Genomic DNA, 18,740 nt, shown 5'->3' with positions numbered 1-18,740 from the left:
GCACCATATTGGTTGGCCCAGAAGCTGGAAGAGGATATATACGAGTAGGCTAAGACTGTACACAAGAGTGAATTTTTGGCTAGCCACTCCTAGAAAATGAACTAGTAATGATGTACATACGCCAGCTGGCATTTACTCAGATTTCATGTTTTACTATACTGGAATAATTAGAAAACTTAGAGGCATACAACTTTAGAGATAGAAGCCCTTTCCAGAGGATTTAGCACACTCTACTTCTCATATTTACACTGATAGTTTTTTGGTTTTGTTTTTGCATGATCTTGAAAGACACCCCTGACCCAGAAAATTCTCTCCTTGAGTGAAGAGGAAAATGAGAATTAGGAAAGATAAATACTAGACCAGAATTAATTGTTTTACCTGAATCTCAAATGAAAGAGTGCTTACGTGCCCGCACATACTGAAAACTTAACTTCCTTAAGAAAATACCATCGAAAGCATCAATAAACAATTTAATAATTATCATTCTGACACATCTTAGGTCTTAGAAGACTTAATTATTGGGCATAATTTCCCTGGTCAATCAAAACCAATATCTTGGTACAAGAGCACAATCAGAAAGGAACCAATGGAAAAAGCTACCCACAAAGTATCCTCAGTACACAGCCATACAATTTCACTCAGCAGTTCTGGAATTCTCCACAAGCCCCCATGTCCCCAGACCCCCTGTAAAGAAAGAAAGGCAGGGTAGAAATGGGAGAGCTCTCAAAGTTAGGCAGAAATTGTCTTGGGTCTATCGCTTAAATATATGACTTTATACAAGTTTCTTAATCTCTTTGAGTCTATATCCTTAGCCATATGAAATTAATAATGCCTACCTTGCTGAGTTATTGTGAAGATTAAATAAGATGGCCCTTATCAGTACCTGGCAAATCTTATCATCATTATTATTAGTGTTACCGGTATCCTTACCACATGCTACTTAATTTCCTTACAGTATCTTATCTGGATAGGAAACGTGGGGTGGGCAATATAATATATAATCAAAGCTATCTCTCCCCATACCGCTGGAAATTTCTATTATTTGGGGACAAATGGTACAAAACAGTGGCTATGAGTTTATAATCAACCAAGAAAGCATTCAAAGTTTATCAACCAATCACAATAACTAGAAATTATGGAGAACATTCACATTATAGTATCAAGTAGTGATTCTCAAATGAGGGAGATGGCAGCGTGAACTGTCATAGTAATCAATGACACTAAAAATAGTATTTACTGTGTGGTAGGCATTGTTCCAAGGGCTTAATCCAAATTAACTCATTGGGGGCTTCCCTGGTGGCACAGTGGTTAAGAATCCGCCTGCCAATGCAGGGGACACGGGTTCGATCCCTGGTCCGGGAAGATCCCACATGCTGCGGAGCAACTAAGCCCGTGTGCCACAACTACTGAGCCTGTGCTCTAGAGCCCGTTCACCACAACTACTGAAGTCTGCGTGCCTTAGAGTCCACACACCACAACTACTGAGCCCATGCGCCGCAACTACTGAAGCCTGGGCGCCTAGAGCTCATGCTCCACAACAAGAGAAGCCAACGCATTGAGAAGCCTGAGCACCACAACGAAGAGTAGCCCCAGCTCACCACAACTAGAGAAAGCCCGCGCGCAGCAACAAAGACCCAACACAGCCAAAAATAAATAAAAATTTTTTAAAAAGCAAAAAATCCCAAAATAAACAAAAACAAAAACAAAAACAAATTAACTCATTGAATCCTCCTAGCAACACTATGTAGTAGCAACAATGTATCCTGTTGTAACACATGAGGAAACAGGCAGAAATAACTCACTGAAGGTTCACAGCTAATAAGTGGTAGACTTTGGGGTTACAACTTTTGTCTCGCTCCAGAGTCTGCACTTTTGACATGACTACCTCTTAATCAAAGGCATCATTAATGGGTCAATATTATCTGTTCTAGAAATTATTTAGGAACATAGAAAAAAGATGGTATATGTGTAAAAGTAATTTTATTTTCAATGATGATAGTTCCTGAAATATTAATATTTTTTGTACGAGGAAAAGTTAAGGGACTTTGATCTGGTTCTCAGCCTCAGCAGGTACTTCCTGCCCAGTCAGGCTGCCTCTGGACATGATGTGTAGACCCAAGGTTAACTGAGCGCTCACTGCACTCAATGAGAGAATGGACATCAAGCATTTCGCAGATTAATCCCTTGTCGGCAACATGGATGGACCTAGAGATTATCATACTAAGTGAAGTAAGCCAGACGGAGAAAGAAAACTATCATAGGCTATCACTTACATGTGGAATGTAAACAATGATACAAATGAACTTATTTACAAAACAGAAACAGACTCACAGATACAGAAAAGAAACTTATGGTTACCAAAGAGGAAAGTGGGGGGAGGAATAAATTAGGAGTTTGGGATTAATATATACACGCTACTATATATAAAATAAACAACAAGGACCTACTTATAGCACAGGGGACAATACTCAATATTTTGTAATAACCTTGGAGGGAAAAGAATATGAAAAGGAATATACATATATGTGTATATATATATATATATATATATATATATGACTGAGTAGCTTTGCTGTACACCTGAAACTAACACAACACTGCAAATAAACTGTATTTCATTTTAAAAAAAAGAATTTAGCAGAGTGTCTGGCATTACATAATAATGCATATTTTATTTTAAAAACAGTTAATAATCAAGGAAACCAGGTCATAACAAAATAAATCTCCCCTACGCAATAGAGCATATGGGAAAGAGTAACTAATATGTGCTAAGTGCTCCATATACCCTGTAATGTGTACCGCACATAATTCTAAATCTTTATTAGTCTATGAAGGAGAGATGTGTTATCACAATTTTATGGATGGAGAAAATAAGTGGCAGATGTGGGTTTTAAAACCTGACCTATTGGAGTCCAAAGCTTAGATGTGTTTTTTTCTCTTTCATTTTCACACCTATTTTTAATAGCTAAAATTTACTCAACACTTGCAATGAACCCTAGCAACTCTACGAAGTAGGTAGTGCCATAACACCTGTTCACTGCCTTCGTGAGGTCACACCCTACCCCCAGCACTGACCCTCCTCTAAGAGTATCCCTGGTAGGATTCCAAAACCTTCTTGAGTGAACCTAAAGGGGTGGGGGAGGGCATCTGTGGCAAACACCCCACATTCAGGTCCACTGAGAACACTAAGATGCCCTTATATCAGAAGTTCTCTAAATGGACCAGGGGTGGGATGAGAAGTTCCCATTCTCTCCAGTTCCTTCTCACCAGCATCCCTTCAGCTATTGTGTGATGAGGGATATTATACCATGGCTTCCATTTGGCTTTCTACCAAGTAGAAAAAGCAAAGGGAAATTGGCATCTCTTGTGAGGACTATACCTCCATTCCAGAGCAATTCTGATCATTTTCATCCCGTAACTGAATGCTTTTGCCACTCACAATCAATAGAAAAAGAATAGAGAGATATGTTAAATTAAATAAATATCATTATAACTAATTTTAATATTTAAAAGCAAGACTGATATGCAAAAGGCTTATTTTCAGCTATAAAAATTTAAAACTCAGGTGTTCTGGACTTCATATGGTTAAGAATATGATATATAGGAAGCCACTGTAAAAACAAAAAGAATAAAATGTGTAGTATTCTGAAAAAAAAGATGTAGGTAGAATATAACAATGAGCTAATAAACTAAGCATATAATACTTCCAATTCCATGCATTTAAACCATTTGCCTTTTGTTCCTCTTCATTAAAAGGCAAATTATTCTAAGGTTTTCATATTCATTCATCCACGACTTTTATTTGTTTTATTTTAAGCTCCCAATGCATTTCATTTCAACACACAGATATGATTTTTAATTCAATTACACAGCATTAAGCTAGGAACCCAAGAACATCACCCAAAGTGAAATTATATTCAGATTCACACTTGGTCTTCACCTGCTAGTTCTCAATAAAGGAAATCTGGTGGAGCCCAAAGGAAGGGATGGACTGCCCATATCCTCTCAAGCTTTATTACTTTGTATTGGCTGATAAAAATGAAACCTTATGTGATTCTTTACTTAGCACAGCCAGATATATTACTGTTTAATATTTTGTTAGAGATGATATCTAAAGGTTATTCCCATGATCAAAATGTAAGGTGGACAAAAATACCCAAGAAATTATTATAATTACCGAATACAGTCCTAGCTGGAACTGATTCCTTATTTATCCAGAATGAAACTTGAGAAAGAATTACTGTCATAATACATGGAATGTACGTCTGAATCATAAAATAACCCATCTTCCGTCTGAGGTGAAAGTAAACCGTCATAACGATATATTCACCTGCGAATGAAACATGAGGAAAATACGTTATAGGTTCTGCGGGCAATTATTCAATGGCTTTATAATCATATTTCAGACTAACAAACAGTATTCTAGGCAAAGAAAGTATCGGATTGCGTAACAACACAAGCACTGAGAAATACGTAGTTCCCAACTAGGGGGGGAATGATACTGCACGTCATTACACAGAAAAACATTTCTGTTGCATGTAGTAATTAAGCAATTTAATAAGTTGGGCTATAACTTTATAAAAATTCTTGCAGTGCTTTCTATTTTAAAGCAATTAGCCTTCATTTTCAGCATTTTCTAGAGCAGAATTTAGACCTAACTTTTATGGAAAATCACTAGAAAAAAATGAAAATACACACACACATGAAAATATAAAGCTTAATTTTAGAAAGAATTGGAATACACAGGTATACATTATATATACATATATACATATATATACATATATGCTTAGGGAAAGGTTACCTTACTGTCTTACTTTTAGGAAAGAGCTTTATTTCTAAATGTGGTATATGTGAAGAAAAATACAAAGAAACACATATAACATAGAGCCATACGTAACATCCCTGAGTTCAGGCATGTTTTATTGGCATTTAGACAAAAACCTAAAAAAGCTAATAAGCAAATATACCATAAGATTTCTGGTAGCTCTTGATAATATTTTTAATGTTACATCTGAAAGTAACGTATTGAGAAAGTTCCTTAGGAAGCAGTAGCTTTATTCTCAGACTGTGAAGCCCAAGATTCAGAAGACTCAAATCCTCCCCAAATGTATTTTTAATCCCACTTACAGGCTGGAAAAGAAATGTCTTCAAAAAAAATATTTTTTCCTGGTGATATGTGTATGTAAGTAATAGTTTTAGAACAAGCAATAATTAGCTGTTTTTCCCCATTGAATATGACAAAAACTAAATCCTATGCTTCTTACCATTCACATCTCCAAAGCAAGTACAGACCAAGAATCATCAATAATAATCATCCATCTACTCATGTGACAGCTTTAATATACACCCCTAATATATTTTATAATTAAGCTTTATATTTTGCTTTTACTTTTGAAAAGAGGGTAGCGTAGCACCACAAAAATTGGGCGAGTTTTAAAAAAAAAGATTTGGGGAAAGCACCAAAAAACAGGGAAATCCAGTGCTCAAAAATCAATGGTCAGATTTCCCGCCTCAGAATTCCGTTGAAAATAGTTTTGATATATTTGATTATTGGCTTTTGTTTCTGAATAAGAAAACCAGCTCACTTCTCACATGTCACCAACTCAGAATATATTTTAAACTAAAACAAGATTTAAATATAAATAAAGAAAGTCTGAACTGTGATTTATGCATCAACTCTATTTCTGGAAACTTTTAATTGTCCCCTGAAAACACGAGATATTTCAATGAAGAAGCTGGGACAAAACTCCATTGCTAATGCCAGGTAGCATATTGACTCAAATTGTTAAACATCTCACCCGTGATGGATCTGATAGTTTCACTTGATACAGTTTGCCCAATCAAGTCATACTGAACTAAGCTGGAAGACTCCTTTGGAACTTCTACTGATTTCTCAGGACCTTTTGTCCACGTATAAATCATCTCACTCTTCGGATAGGCATCTGGATGAGAGCACAGAATGTGGTTAGATTCAGAGCTCCTTTTCCATCAGCATTGATGGTCAACGATTAAGAATATTACACATGTTCAGGAAAGATGTAATAAATGAAAACAAGAATCATTATGATTTATTCAAACACGTTTAAGATTGAGAAGACTGTAGAGATTAAATAAACAGCCTTGCAACTGGGCATATTTCTTATTTTTATGCCAAAGGTTTGGAGGGGAGACTACACCTAAGGCAACTAAAATGCTATGTATGCATCAGTGCACTTGGTATGTTTCCATACTAATAGGATAAACAGTTGAAAAGCAGAAATAATAAACCCTCCAAAAGTACTGTCCAACTGCTACTCCCTTCCTTTCTAACTCACTTCCAGTATTTGACCAATATCGACTTCTTCCATTCTAATGCAGCTCTGCCAATTAGAAATGTACCAGATGCTGCCTGTAATAATACGACAAAAAAAAAAAAAACAAAAAGAGCAAATCCTACTGTTGAGAGAGCTCTCCAGGGGTCACCTATTCCAGACTCTGCCTCTGGGCAATACCCATGCTTTTTGGGAACCACTCTGCGGTAACAACTGGCTATGCTGTTTATAAAGCTCTCCAGGGAATGTACTTACACAACCAGTTCCACTACCGTTAAACTCTCACAGTCAGAACATTTTCCCTTCCATCTTCAACAAATCCCTCCTAGCGGCAATTCAAGCCCATTTTCTATTATTTGGTGTTCAGTACAAATGGAGACCAGCTGCTTGCTTACCAGTCTACCCAGAACAGATAGCTTGGCTCACACACAAATGAGTTCAGAAGGACAAAGAGGAATTGTATGCTACCCTCTGCAAACCTTCCTAAAAGGCCTAGAGCACAGTAGGTCCTCAGTGAAAGTGTTTAATTCTACAAAAGGAACTGATACCTAGGGAGACTATCTTTATAAGCGACTTTGCAAAACAAACTATAAGGCTTGTGTTGTCATTTAGCAGTATACAATTGTGTGTCAAGGTTTATCTTCTGAAGTATATTTATGCTTAATCATACATTTAAAGTCCCAGAATGCTATGATCCTGCATGATATTTTAAATCAGGTATCCTACTCTTGGTTATCTTATAACCATTTTTCCCCGTTTTTTCTCATGCCTATGAATTGTAAACATAGTTAAATGTTATTTTTCTCCTTCCAAAGTAATTAAGCATCTTTATTTGATAAGTATGATGGGCCTCTCTTTTCAGTTCTCAACCCCAAATCATCAGCTTCCAAGGAATAATTTCTTCATTTTATACAAACCCTGATGGAGGACCACCTATGTTCAAGTCACTCTGAAGAGTGTTCCATGAGATCTGGGGGCGGGGGGGGTGGTGGATGGGTGGGAAAGGACTTTCCCTAGATTAGAGCTATCTTGTGTGAAATTTAAATTATAGCACAAATAGTTTTAAATTCTGGCCCCAGTAAGATCGACCTTTCTGTCCACATATTTTTTCTGTTTTTATCTTCTCTCATTAAATCACTGGTCAGGGAGCAAAGGACCCTCTCTAGCTTCAAGTTAGGCCAACGGAATATTGTGATTACTGGGGGTTATAAAAAGAATGGTGACTGCCGAGTCTCATTAAGTTAAGCAATGAGCAATGATAACAGCAGGCAACAGTTTCACAATCAGTGAGGCTAAGAATGTGAAGTAATAGTAAAAGTCAGCATCTATTTTTGGTAGTTTCTGATTGAGTCAAATATCTGAGGCAGACGTTAGAAGAGACGATCACATTTTGCTGCCATCTCTGAGAAGGCAGCTTGGGGGAAAGGAATTCCATATTCTGTCCTACCCATTCATTTTATCCTCTTGCCTTCACGTCCACAAAATATCCCAAATCCATCTGTCTCACATCTCCTCTGGTACCATCCTAGTCTAAGCCACCACCATCTTTGTATCCATATTAACACATACAGCCTCCAACTCTTCTCTGCTTCTCTCTAGCATCTCTACAATCCTTTCTAGGTAGAAAAGCTGAAGTGAAATTGTGAAATGTCAATCAAAGAGTGCCACACCCCTTAGTAAATCCTTCCAAAGGTGTTCTAAAGCACTTAGAATAATATCCAAACTCCTTAATGTGGTCTATAAGGCACTATACTGTCTTGCTCTGTCTACATATCAGACCACACCTCCTACTCTGTTTTGGTCATGCTTTGGTCGCTTTTATACTAAGAGTGCTGCTTATGCTATTCTAACCTATGTCATGTCAGGAAGCCCCAAACCTTCTTCTGCTTTTTTCAAGTCTGCCATAAAAGATTCTGCTTGTAACAGAAACTATTAAATTACAAAAACAAAACAAATCATTTATACTTTCTATGTTACACCACCAACACATGGAGTTCAGAGGCCCCTAAATTTCACCACGGATCGCCAACCTATTAATTATGAGTCAATCTACTTAGGCTATCTAGGTAGGCTAGGTAAGTAGAAATATTTTTTTGCTTTTTGGGGGAAAAGGGGTTGTTTTTAGTTCTTTATTTAAATATATTAGATAATAAACAGTCTCCTGTAAGTCAAACCTTGGACAGTTGTTGTCAGGGACAGTGGCTTAAATGTTGGACTATGGAAAATCATGCACATATAAAAATGTCAGCTTGCGTGAGATAATCATAAATTCTAACAACATTTTTATTGTAACTTACAACTCCCAAATTTCAAAGGGCATGCATGACCATCCATGGGGAAATCCACCAATCTCATGGGACACTCTGCACTTATGGTGAGTCTATGATGGAAAAAGGCAATTAAACAAAATCAACACTTTCTTTAAAAGTAATTTAAAGATCCCTCAGTGAGGAAGCAGGAAGGAAGGAAAAAAAGAAAGACAGGAAGGAAGGAAGGGAAGAAAGGAAAAAAGAGTGTTAAAAAGATAAAAAGCAAAAAAGAAAAATGACTACCTCATTGTGTATAAAATAGTGCCATTTCTCATAATTCTAAAAAGCTTATTTGGAGCTGTCATATTATGTGAGACAGATTTCTTTCCATTCCTGAAGAAAGTATCAGGAGTCCATACTTTTGTTACCATCATATTGTTCAATCTCAGAATTTCAATGGGGCCATCATATTTTAGTCTTTTGTCAATCCATGTCTGTCTGAAGAACACATCCATTGTGTATTCCTAGGGAAATTAGTTTGTGACATATTCAATCACAGATGACTACACATAAATATGCAGAAAAATGTATTAAATTCTAGCCTCTTTCCCACTCCAAAAAGACTACCCCAAATAAAAACAAATAGGAGCAAAATTTTTTTAAAAAATGAATGGAACAAAAAAGAGTGTCAGCAATTAAAGCATGTTATGTCCATCTTTATACCTTAATCTTCTACATTTGTTAGATAAATAATCATACATATTAATCATTCAAGAATAATTACTATAATTTAATAAAACCACCAGCACCAGGTAATTACGGTTGTACTTTGTTTTAAATCAAGTGGCAAAATTAGTTAATGTGTAACAAATATCACTGCATAATTAATCATAAAATTGTAGGGATCTCTTTAAGGCAAAGTAAAATATGTAAGAGAAATTTTATGACCACAGAATTTATTAACATTTGCCTAGAGTCAAGGAAAAAAGTTAAGTAGTTTCTTTGACCTGGAAACTGAAAATCTTTAATATGAGAGAACACAACTGAATGGACAAATTTATCTTGACCAGTGCTTGATGTTCTAAGCTCTTTATGCCTGAGAGATGGAAGTGGGGGAGAGGGGTAGTGAGCAATTGCGCCAACAAGGAATTCTAAATGCATTTAGGACTACAATATAGTTTCATACCAAAACTAATTACATTCTCTAATTTTCTCCTCCTCAATAATTTTCTAACGGAAAAAAATACTACATACATGTTGTACTATGGGGACTAGTAATAGAACGTTCTTTTCTTTGTTGAGAATGATTCCAAACCAAAAAATACTCAAATGTTAGAGCTGAAATTCAAGTTCAACGTCTTACTTTTGTAAACTTTTTAGGTTGTTCTTTGACTTTCTAGCTCTGTGTGATCGATTACAAAATAAATGCTAATTGCCTTCTTTTCTGCATGTTTTTTTCAAACCTCAAAAAGTACATTTAATTTCCCAAATACCTACCATTTCAACATCAGAAACAGGTCCAAAGCTAGTGACATATATGTCAGTTTTCACTTCTGTAACAGGACCTAGTAAGTATGAAGTAAATAAGTGTGAAAAAATAATTACCAATCTTATAGGCAAGGTGGGTTTGATAATTAAAAAGTAAAGACAGGTTATATATCATGTTTTTACAAGCATCTTAAATTTTCAGTGAGACAGTGCAGCTCTACAAAAAATGAAGACAAAAGAACAACAAAACCAGAAAGCAATGTTTACTTACAGTCAAAAAGAAACCCCAGTTACTTACCAGGAACCTTATTTCTTCAAAGATACATCACCCCTGGGCACTGTTACAACAGGCAGTGCAGGGAACAAAAGGTTTTACCCTTTGTGATTTTTTTTTAGTCCATCATCTGATTGGCCTTTAGTAAAGAAGTGAGCTGTTAAAAAGAGGGAACTTAACCACAAGAGTGAGGAGGAGAAAAACCATAATGGCTGTAAGGAATGCATCTTTGGCAAGTTAAGGATATTGGTAAATAACTTAAACACAAAAATGAGTCATGTCACCTTTAACAATAGGTAAAGCATCCACTGGTAATTAGGACCAAAGTCAAGCTCTCCTAAAAGTTAGACCTATTTATGCTCTACCACCTACTTGCTGTGTGATTTTGGGCAAGTTACTTAACTCCCCAACAGCAGCAACCATAACTATCAGGCAAGACTGTTGACGGAGATCAAATGAAATTGCTCCTATGAGACCCTGAACACAGTTACTCTCTCATGAAAGTACTTATCAGGTATTAGTTTCTCTTTTCTTCCAATAATGGCCACTACTGAGAGTCTTTCCTACGTCTAAATAAAACTGGTTCAGGAACAAGTATATGGGTGTGCCTGGCAGAAGAGAAATGTGGGAGCATCATGACAATGGGCTGACACAGATTTTAGACAAAGGAAAGTTGCTGCAATCTGGGTTTAGCACGATGCTTAAAATCAGAAATTCTGGAGTTCAATTTTGGCTCTAACACTTTCTAATTGTATGATCTTGGTCAAGTCACATATCATCAGAGGTAAAGGTTTTAATGACTATTAACTGAAATAATACATGTAAATCACTTGTCCCAGTCTCCAGAACATAATGTGCTCAATAATGATAGCAATTGTTATTATACATATCAATTTTAATTACTAACAAACATTTTAAATTGTTGCAATCTTGAACATCATTTCTTAAATGATGGTTTATAACACTGTATGTCCAGGGGCTACCTATTCCATACTGGAAAGAATAACATCTGCTATCAAGATGGACTATTTCCCTTGAATAATGGTTGGGCAATTGGACTTAACGCCAAAAAAGACAAAGAACAATTGGGATAGCTTAATGCCCTAGGTCTAAAGTTACCCTCATAAAACAAATGAGAATATCTCTCCCTCTATATGGTGAAGATTGAGCCACAGAAAGAAAAATAGTTTGAAGGAGAAAGAAAATTCTTTTTTTGAATAAGTATCCTAAGAAAAATATATCCTTTGGAAGTATAGTGAGAGAAAAAGTAGAGATCAGGCTGATCTGCCATGAGTTTTCATTTTTAAAAAATAACACCTTTGGAAAACAGAGAGAATAAGTGTGAGAAGTTAATTGAATTTTTATTTGAATGAGAAATTGAAAACAACAACAACAAAAATATGATAGTAACAAGCTTATTAAAGCCAAAGTGTTTCAGGAATAGATAGGTAATCTGTGTTGAACCCTAGTAGATGGAGATTTCATTCAAAAAGATTCAAAAGTGGGAAAAATTACTCTGCTTGTTTCTTAAGGACAACTGCTAAAGTGTTAAAAACACTACTTCAGTGCAAGTCAGGACAAGGAGAGATAAGTTACTCAGAACAAATAAGGTTGAGTAGGTCCTGACAACAGGACTGTTTGATGAGAATCTTGAGAAATCCAGTTATTTTGAAGATCAATTTAGGATACTGGTTCTCAAACTTTAACTGGATCAGAATCACCTGGTAGGTTTGTTAAAGTACAGATTGCTGGACTCCACCCCAGACTTGCTGTTAGATTAGGTCTAAGGTGGGGCCTGACAATTCGCATTTCTAACAAGTTCCTAGGCGATGCTGTTCACTTTAGTTCACAGAAAGCATTTATCTGTTTTCTAGAACAGTATTTATTTACCAAACCATGTCCTGTAAAATATTAATACCATAGGTGTTCTACTGAAGTGGGGGAAGGGTAGGAGAGGGAGGATTTAGGCCAATCATATTTTTCCTTATACATTTATTTTAAGGTGTGTGGGTTTATGCTAATTCTTAAGGTTACAATGATTCCATGATAATAATGAATCTTTTCAAATTCTTACATAACATACTACTTTTTCAATGATTCTTGAAAACTGCTTGGTATTTGTGACATTATTCAGTATTTGCTTTACAAGATCACAAAGGTCTTTGAGATTGAATGAGATCCTAAAAATGTATAACTGGTAGAGAAATTTCATTCGGATACCCATTTAGTCAACATTTATTGAGTGACCACCTGCTGTATGCCAGGTTCCATGCTAGGCCCTGGTGATACAATGGTAAACCAGACTTGCAAGTTCCCTGCCTCAGGGAGTTAACATGCTACTGGGGGAGTGAAAATATAAATAATAAGGAAATGAATTAAATGGAAGAATGCTGCCATTCATAAGAGAAACAAAAGAGGCCAGTAACAGAGTGAGAGTCTGGGAAAGCCACTCTAGATTATTTAGCCACTCTTCAAAGCAGTGACTTTTAAACTGAGATCTGGATGATGATCACGAGCCTTTGGAAGAGCTGAGAGAATGCATTTCAGGTGAGGAGAACTTCAAGGGGAAAGGCTCGGACAGAGCACCTACTTCTCTGGCCATATTCTGAAAGTGGTATGTTTTAAGCAACATATTTATAATATATGTTATTGTCACTGTTTTAAACTTGTATAAATCTTCATGAGAGAGGTTGTTATGGGCTGAATTATGTTCCTCCTCAACTCATATGTTGAAGTAGCACCTAGTACATCAGAATGAGATTATATTTTGAGATAGGGTCCTTACAAGGGGAATAAACTTAAAATGAGGTCACTAGGATGGGCCCTAATGTAATAAGACTGGTGCCCTTATAAGAAGAGGAGATTAGGACACAGAAACATACAGAAGAAAAACCATGTGAAGACACAGAGGGAAGATGGCCATCTACAAGCCAAGAAGAGAGAGCTTAGAAGAAACCAACCCTGCTGACATCTTGATCTTGGACTTCTAGCTTCCGGAATTGTGAAAAAATAAATTTGCTGTTATTTAAGCCACCCAGTCTGTGGTGCTTTGTTACGGCAGCTGAAGCAAATGAACACAGAGGTTAATCATCTGTCCTGTGTTCTTTCCCCAAGTGTTCTCCCTCTGATATGCAGTCCAGCTCTGCCTCTGTATATAGGCTGTGGTAAGAAGTTTAATTTGTATCCCGTAATCATTGGGAGACCATCAAAGGTTTGATGTAAGGAAAATATATGATCTAAATATATGATCTGAATCACTCTGGCAGTTGTATGGACAGTGAATTATAGGGAGGCAAGAGTAGAAGAAGGCTTTTCTAAGAGGCTGCTGGACTAGGCCAGGTGAGAGATGACGGTGTCCTGGACTAAGGATGTGGCAGACGGGATGGAGAGTGGACAGATCAAGGGGCATGTATGCGTGGAACTGCTCTCAAGAAATGGGGTTCCTCCCAAAGAACAATAAGCAGAGATACTATTACTATTTATTTAAGGCCTACTATGTGCCAAGCAGGATACTAGCTCTTCCTATATGCTATTTCATTCAATCCTCACAACACCCTCCAGGGATGATATTTCATGAGAATTTTATGGACCTGGAAACTGAGCTCACAGAGGTTAAATATTATATTCCAGAGCCAGAATTATAACCCCCTGGATTGATCTACAAAGTATGTTCTAGATTTACTATGCTAATTATATCATTAAATAATAAATCAACCATTAATTACTTACATATAATTTTCTATCTAGTACATAACATGCCATACCTACCTCTCCCATTTTGTTTCATGAGTAGTTTCTGAACTACGTTCCTGCAGTTCTTCCTATGCATTGCCCTTATTCTTACTGTAGCCTGCTTGAGTCTTTCTCTCCTTAACAGCAAAGACCAATCTTAATCCTCTTGGAAATCCCAAATGAGCATAGTGCTTTACACATACCAGGTAGTGAAAACTATGTATTTGATTGTGTTCCTAATATCATTCCAGCAGTGATTTTAAAATCTCCCCAAAGGAAAAAGTACTGGGATTCATTTGTTACATCAGTTAAGCTAAAAATATTTCCTGATTAAAGTAGAATTCGTGTTTTATTTATATTTATATCCTCTCCCTGAACAAATCCCAGGCCTTACATGTAATAGGTTTCCAATAAATCAGTTTTCAATGAATCACGGTCGCTATGCAATTAAGAATAATTCTTAGAGACGCTTCCTCTAACAATGCTGTTTAGGATGTTCAAATCAACCCTCCTAAGAGCATAATTACATAGAAACCAGATAATTTTCAGCTTGGAAGGACTTCTCATAATTTTCTATGCATTTGTGTAACATAAAAGACATCTTTTATTTTAAAATCTTACTACTTTGCTAATAGGGAATTAGTTTTTAATCCCCCAAATATAGTGGACAGTTCCTAAGGCAAAGTGATCTTCAACAGTCTTTGAAAGAAGGAGTCAACACCACCAGGATCAAATTCAGAGGAATACTCCCACCTTATTAATGAATCTAACTTGCTTGGAAAGTGGGAAGGCAATTAACATTTCAGAAAATTTCCCACTATTTACTTCAGCTGTAGAGACCTGGACAAAAATATCACTTTTTAATTTCTTCTCCAATAATAGGATCCAATTTGCTATCACACCCAGGAAAGAGACTTAAGCAGTTCTGCAGATGCTGAAACGACTCATTCCCTGTTCTCCACATTGCCTCCCCAGCCATGCACTTGAGGAAAGATTTCTGGGTTTTCGGTCCCCTAAATCCATGCATCCAGCTACATCTTACAAAACACTATTAATGTGTCTTCCCAAATCAAGAGACCTAAAGTGCTTAAGAGGTACAACAACAGCAAGGAATCTTAGTGAAATATTTAAATAAGGCTCTAATTCTCTTTGTCACTTACAAAATATAGAAAAACTAGCGTTCCTGCATATTAAACAGGGAACAGATGTCTACTGATATTGTTGAGAAAGCAAATAACTATAGAGCTTTATTTAGATGACCTTAAAGATTAGTGCTTCCTTTATGGTATGATCCTATCAATCCAGCTTTACTTTTTAAATATTAAAGGCATCAAATAAATGAATAAAGAAAGTACTAAAAACAACACTAAAATGTGAGCCAAAGATGAAAATGCAATTCACAGAAGGAAAATTCCTGTAGGCAATAAAGATTTGAAAAGATGTTCAACCACATTAGAAATCAGAAAAATACAAATCATTTCACATTAAAATACCATTTCAAGTATATATATATATATACATATATGTATATATATACACATATATATGTATGTATGTGTGTGTGTGTGTATATATATATATATATATATATACACACACATATATATATTCTTTTCCAAAGTGTTGAAGGGTTTGTGGATCCTGAATCTCATATTCACTGTAAATGGGAGTTTGAATTTGTAAAACTACCATAGAAAACAGTTTGGCATTATCTCATCAAGTTGAACTCCCACTTACACTAAGATCCAGAAAAATCCATTCTTGGATATATATGCAAAAGAAACTCTTGCACATTTACAGCAGGAAATTTGGGCCAGAATATTCACAGCAACACAATCCTGGAAACAAGCAAAATGCCTATTGCCAACAGAGCAGATGAATCAGCTGGTTCCTGTGCAATGAGTGTATCACACAGCAGTCAAAATGAATGATCTACAGCAATACACAACAATAAGAATGAGTCTTAGGAATACACAATTAAGTGAAAAAAGCATCAAAAGATTGTAAATAGCATGTTCAAAACAATTAAATTTTTAAAATTTCAATTTATTAAAGAGTAAAGTTGAGCTAAAATGATATTCAAATAAAGCTATGCAATAATTTATTTTTTTTTAAGATTTTTTTTTTGATGTGGACCATTTTTAAAGTCTTCATTGAATTTGTTACAATATTGCTTCTGTTTTATGTTTTGGTTTTTTGGCCACGAGGCATGTGGGATCTTAGCTCCCCAACCAGGGATCGAACCCGCACCCCCTGCATTGGACAGCGAAGTCTTAACCACTGGACCGCCAGGGAAGTCCCATGCTATGCAATAATTTAAAAAGGACTCAGAATGGTGGTTACTTTGAGTGGGGAAGACAGGCAAATAGGATGAGGGAGACCATATAGCAGACTAAGTTGTCAAGGTTTAATTATTTAAGTGGGTTTTATTTTATTATAGTAAATGAATGAATAGATGGATAGATAAAAAGAAGGTCCACAGATATGGGGACCAATCATGGGAGTGTGTCATGAACCATGGATTATTAATCCAGAATCCAGTTCTGTGCAGCGGAAGCTTTTTTAAAATAAATACATAAAAAAGGCCTAGACAATAAAGCAGCTATTTGTTTAATGATATACGAAATGCAAGTTGATGTATTTTTTCATCTAAAAGAAAGCTAACATCCCAGTGAAATATCATCTAAATGTCCACTAAGTTATTGATAACCTATATCTAGATTTTTAGTGCTTATTTTAGGAAACAACAAATGCATTTTGCATATTCTTGCCCTAAAGAACCTGTAAATATATATTAGCACCAGTACATCTTTCTTCTTAAACTAAGAGCATAAGAAAGTAAATTTGTGTTCTGGATTCTACAGTCTCTTCTTGTCACACAGGCATCTTTCGTTCAGTTATCCCTACCCTCCACCCAAATATTATTCTCTACTTGTCTATTTCCAGTGGTACACAAACAGCTTTAAAAAAGGCAACCTTCCCTCTTTCTCGTCTCTTTCGTATTTAAACTTCTGGGGGAAAAAAGCCTATGCTTACTGCCTGGAATTCTCTCCTTTCTATTCACTCCATCATCTATTATAATCTAGTTTTCGTGCTTAGGACCCACTAAAATTCCTTTTGTCAATATCACCAGTTTTTCCCTATCTACAGCACTTTTCCCACAAACTTTTTAAAAAATCTTATTTCTCTCATTTTTAAAAAAGCTCTCTTAATGCTACTTTCTCCTTCCATTTACCAGCCCATTTCTCTGCTCCTCTGTACAAATGCCCAGAAAGAAACTCCTCCCATTCTTTCTGGAACCCATGCAATCAGACTTTCACCTTCATCATGCCACCAAAGCTGCCCTTGTCAAACTCACTGAAAATGTAGATATTGCTAAATCTAGTGGTCCATTTTATGTTCTTATCTTTCTTTGTCTGCCAGGAGCATTAGACATAATCGACCAATCCTGCTCCACACTGAAATACTGTTTTCTTTCTTTACTTAACATCTGGTATGTACATTCTCTTTGAGGTTTTCCTCCTTCCTCAAAGGTCACTACTTTTCAGTCTTCCTGGGACAGAGATTCCTCCACCTCTTTCCCCACCTCTTAACACTGGGGACTTTGGAGCTCAATATTTGTACCTTTTCCCTATCACCATTAATTCCTTGGTGATCTCTTTAGTTTTATGGCTTTAAATACCATACGTTATTGACATACCCAGTATCCCTGAATTCCAAGCCTATCTTCACTTTACATCTAATGAGCATCTCAAATGTAACATATTCACATACAAATTGTTCAGCCACATCCCTAAGCTGCTTCTGCCACAGTCTTGGCAGCTCCATTTTTCTAGATGTTCAAGTCCCAAACTCTGGAGTGACACCTGACACCTCCCTTTTTCTCACATCCCATATTCTAGCTGTCACCAGTAGACTAGAACTTTGAAAAATAGCCAGAAGCCAACCATTTCTTACAATTTTACAAACTTCTCTGCCACCAACTTGGTCAAAATGTCCATCATCTCTTGCCTGGTTGCTCCTAAAAACCTTTCTGCAGTTGCCCTTGACCCGGACTCACTGTTCCCAATCCAGCAACCAAGGTGAGCCTTTGAAAATTAACCAGTTCAGGTCTCGCCCCTAATGGAATCCCTCCATTTACTTCTGATATGATTCAGAGTAAAAGCAAAGTTCTCACCAGCCTGCAAAGCTTTATACTACCTCATCCTTATATCACACTGACCCTTTCTTACTCCTCAGCCCTGTTACCTTCACTGCAGTGACAATTCCATGCTTACCATGTCTGCATGTAGAGTTACTTCTAACCAGAAGACCCCACCCAAATACAGCTTATGCTCTTATGAATCATAGTTCAAATATCACTTCAGGGACTTCCCTGGTTAAGAATCCGCCTGCCAATGAAGGGGACACGGGTTCGAGCCCTGGTCCAGGAAGATCCCACATGTCGCGGAGCAACTAAGCCTGTGCGCTACAACTGCTGAGCCTGCACTCTAGAACCTGCAAGCCACAACCACTAAGCCCGCGTGCCACAGCTACTGAAGCCCATGCACCTAGAGCCTGTGCTGCACAACAAGAGAAGCCACTGCAATGAGAAGCCCACGCACCACAACGAAGAGTAGCCCCCGCTCGCTGCAACTAGAGAAAGCCTGCACGCCCCAACGAAAACCCAAAGCAGCCAAAAAT

General features: G+C 36.7%; 1 protein-coding gene across 2 annotated transcripts in view; it reads right to left on the bottom strand.

Moving 5' to 3' along the window:
* Positions 1-18,740, bottom strand: part of GABRA4 (gamma-aminobutyric acid type A receptor subunit alpha4) — a 179,807-nt gene that overhangs the window by 151,973 nt on the left and 9,094 nt on the right. For both annotated transcript variants that reach the window (XM_082462484.1, XM_082462485.1), the window contains exons 3-7: positions 10,061-10,128; positions 8,867-9,087; positions 8,612-8,694; positions 5,802-5,945; positions 4,178-4,330 (exon numbers count right to left, since the gene is read on the bottom strand). In XM_082462484.1, the coding sequence (XP_082318610.1) occupies positions 4,178-4,330; positions 5,802-5,945; positions 8,612-8,694; positions 8,867-9,087; positions 10,061-10,128 (669 nt within the window). The remainder of the gene's footprint in view (positions 1-4,177; positions 4,331-5,801; positions 5,946-8,611; positions 8,695-8,866; positions 9,088-10,060; positions 10,129-18,740) is intronic.

Source organism: Balaenoptera physalus, assembly GCF_965194825.1.
Source record: "Balaenoptera physalus genome assembly, chromosome: 5".
NCBI classification, from domain to species: Eukaryota; Metazoa; Chordata; class Mammalia; order Artiodactyla; family Balaenopteridae; genus Balaenoptera; species Balaenoptera physalus.
Note: the sequence above shows the minus strand (reverse complement) of the source record. Positions and strands in the feature narration are given on the sequence as shown.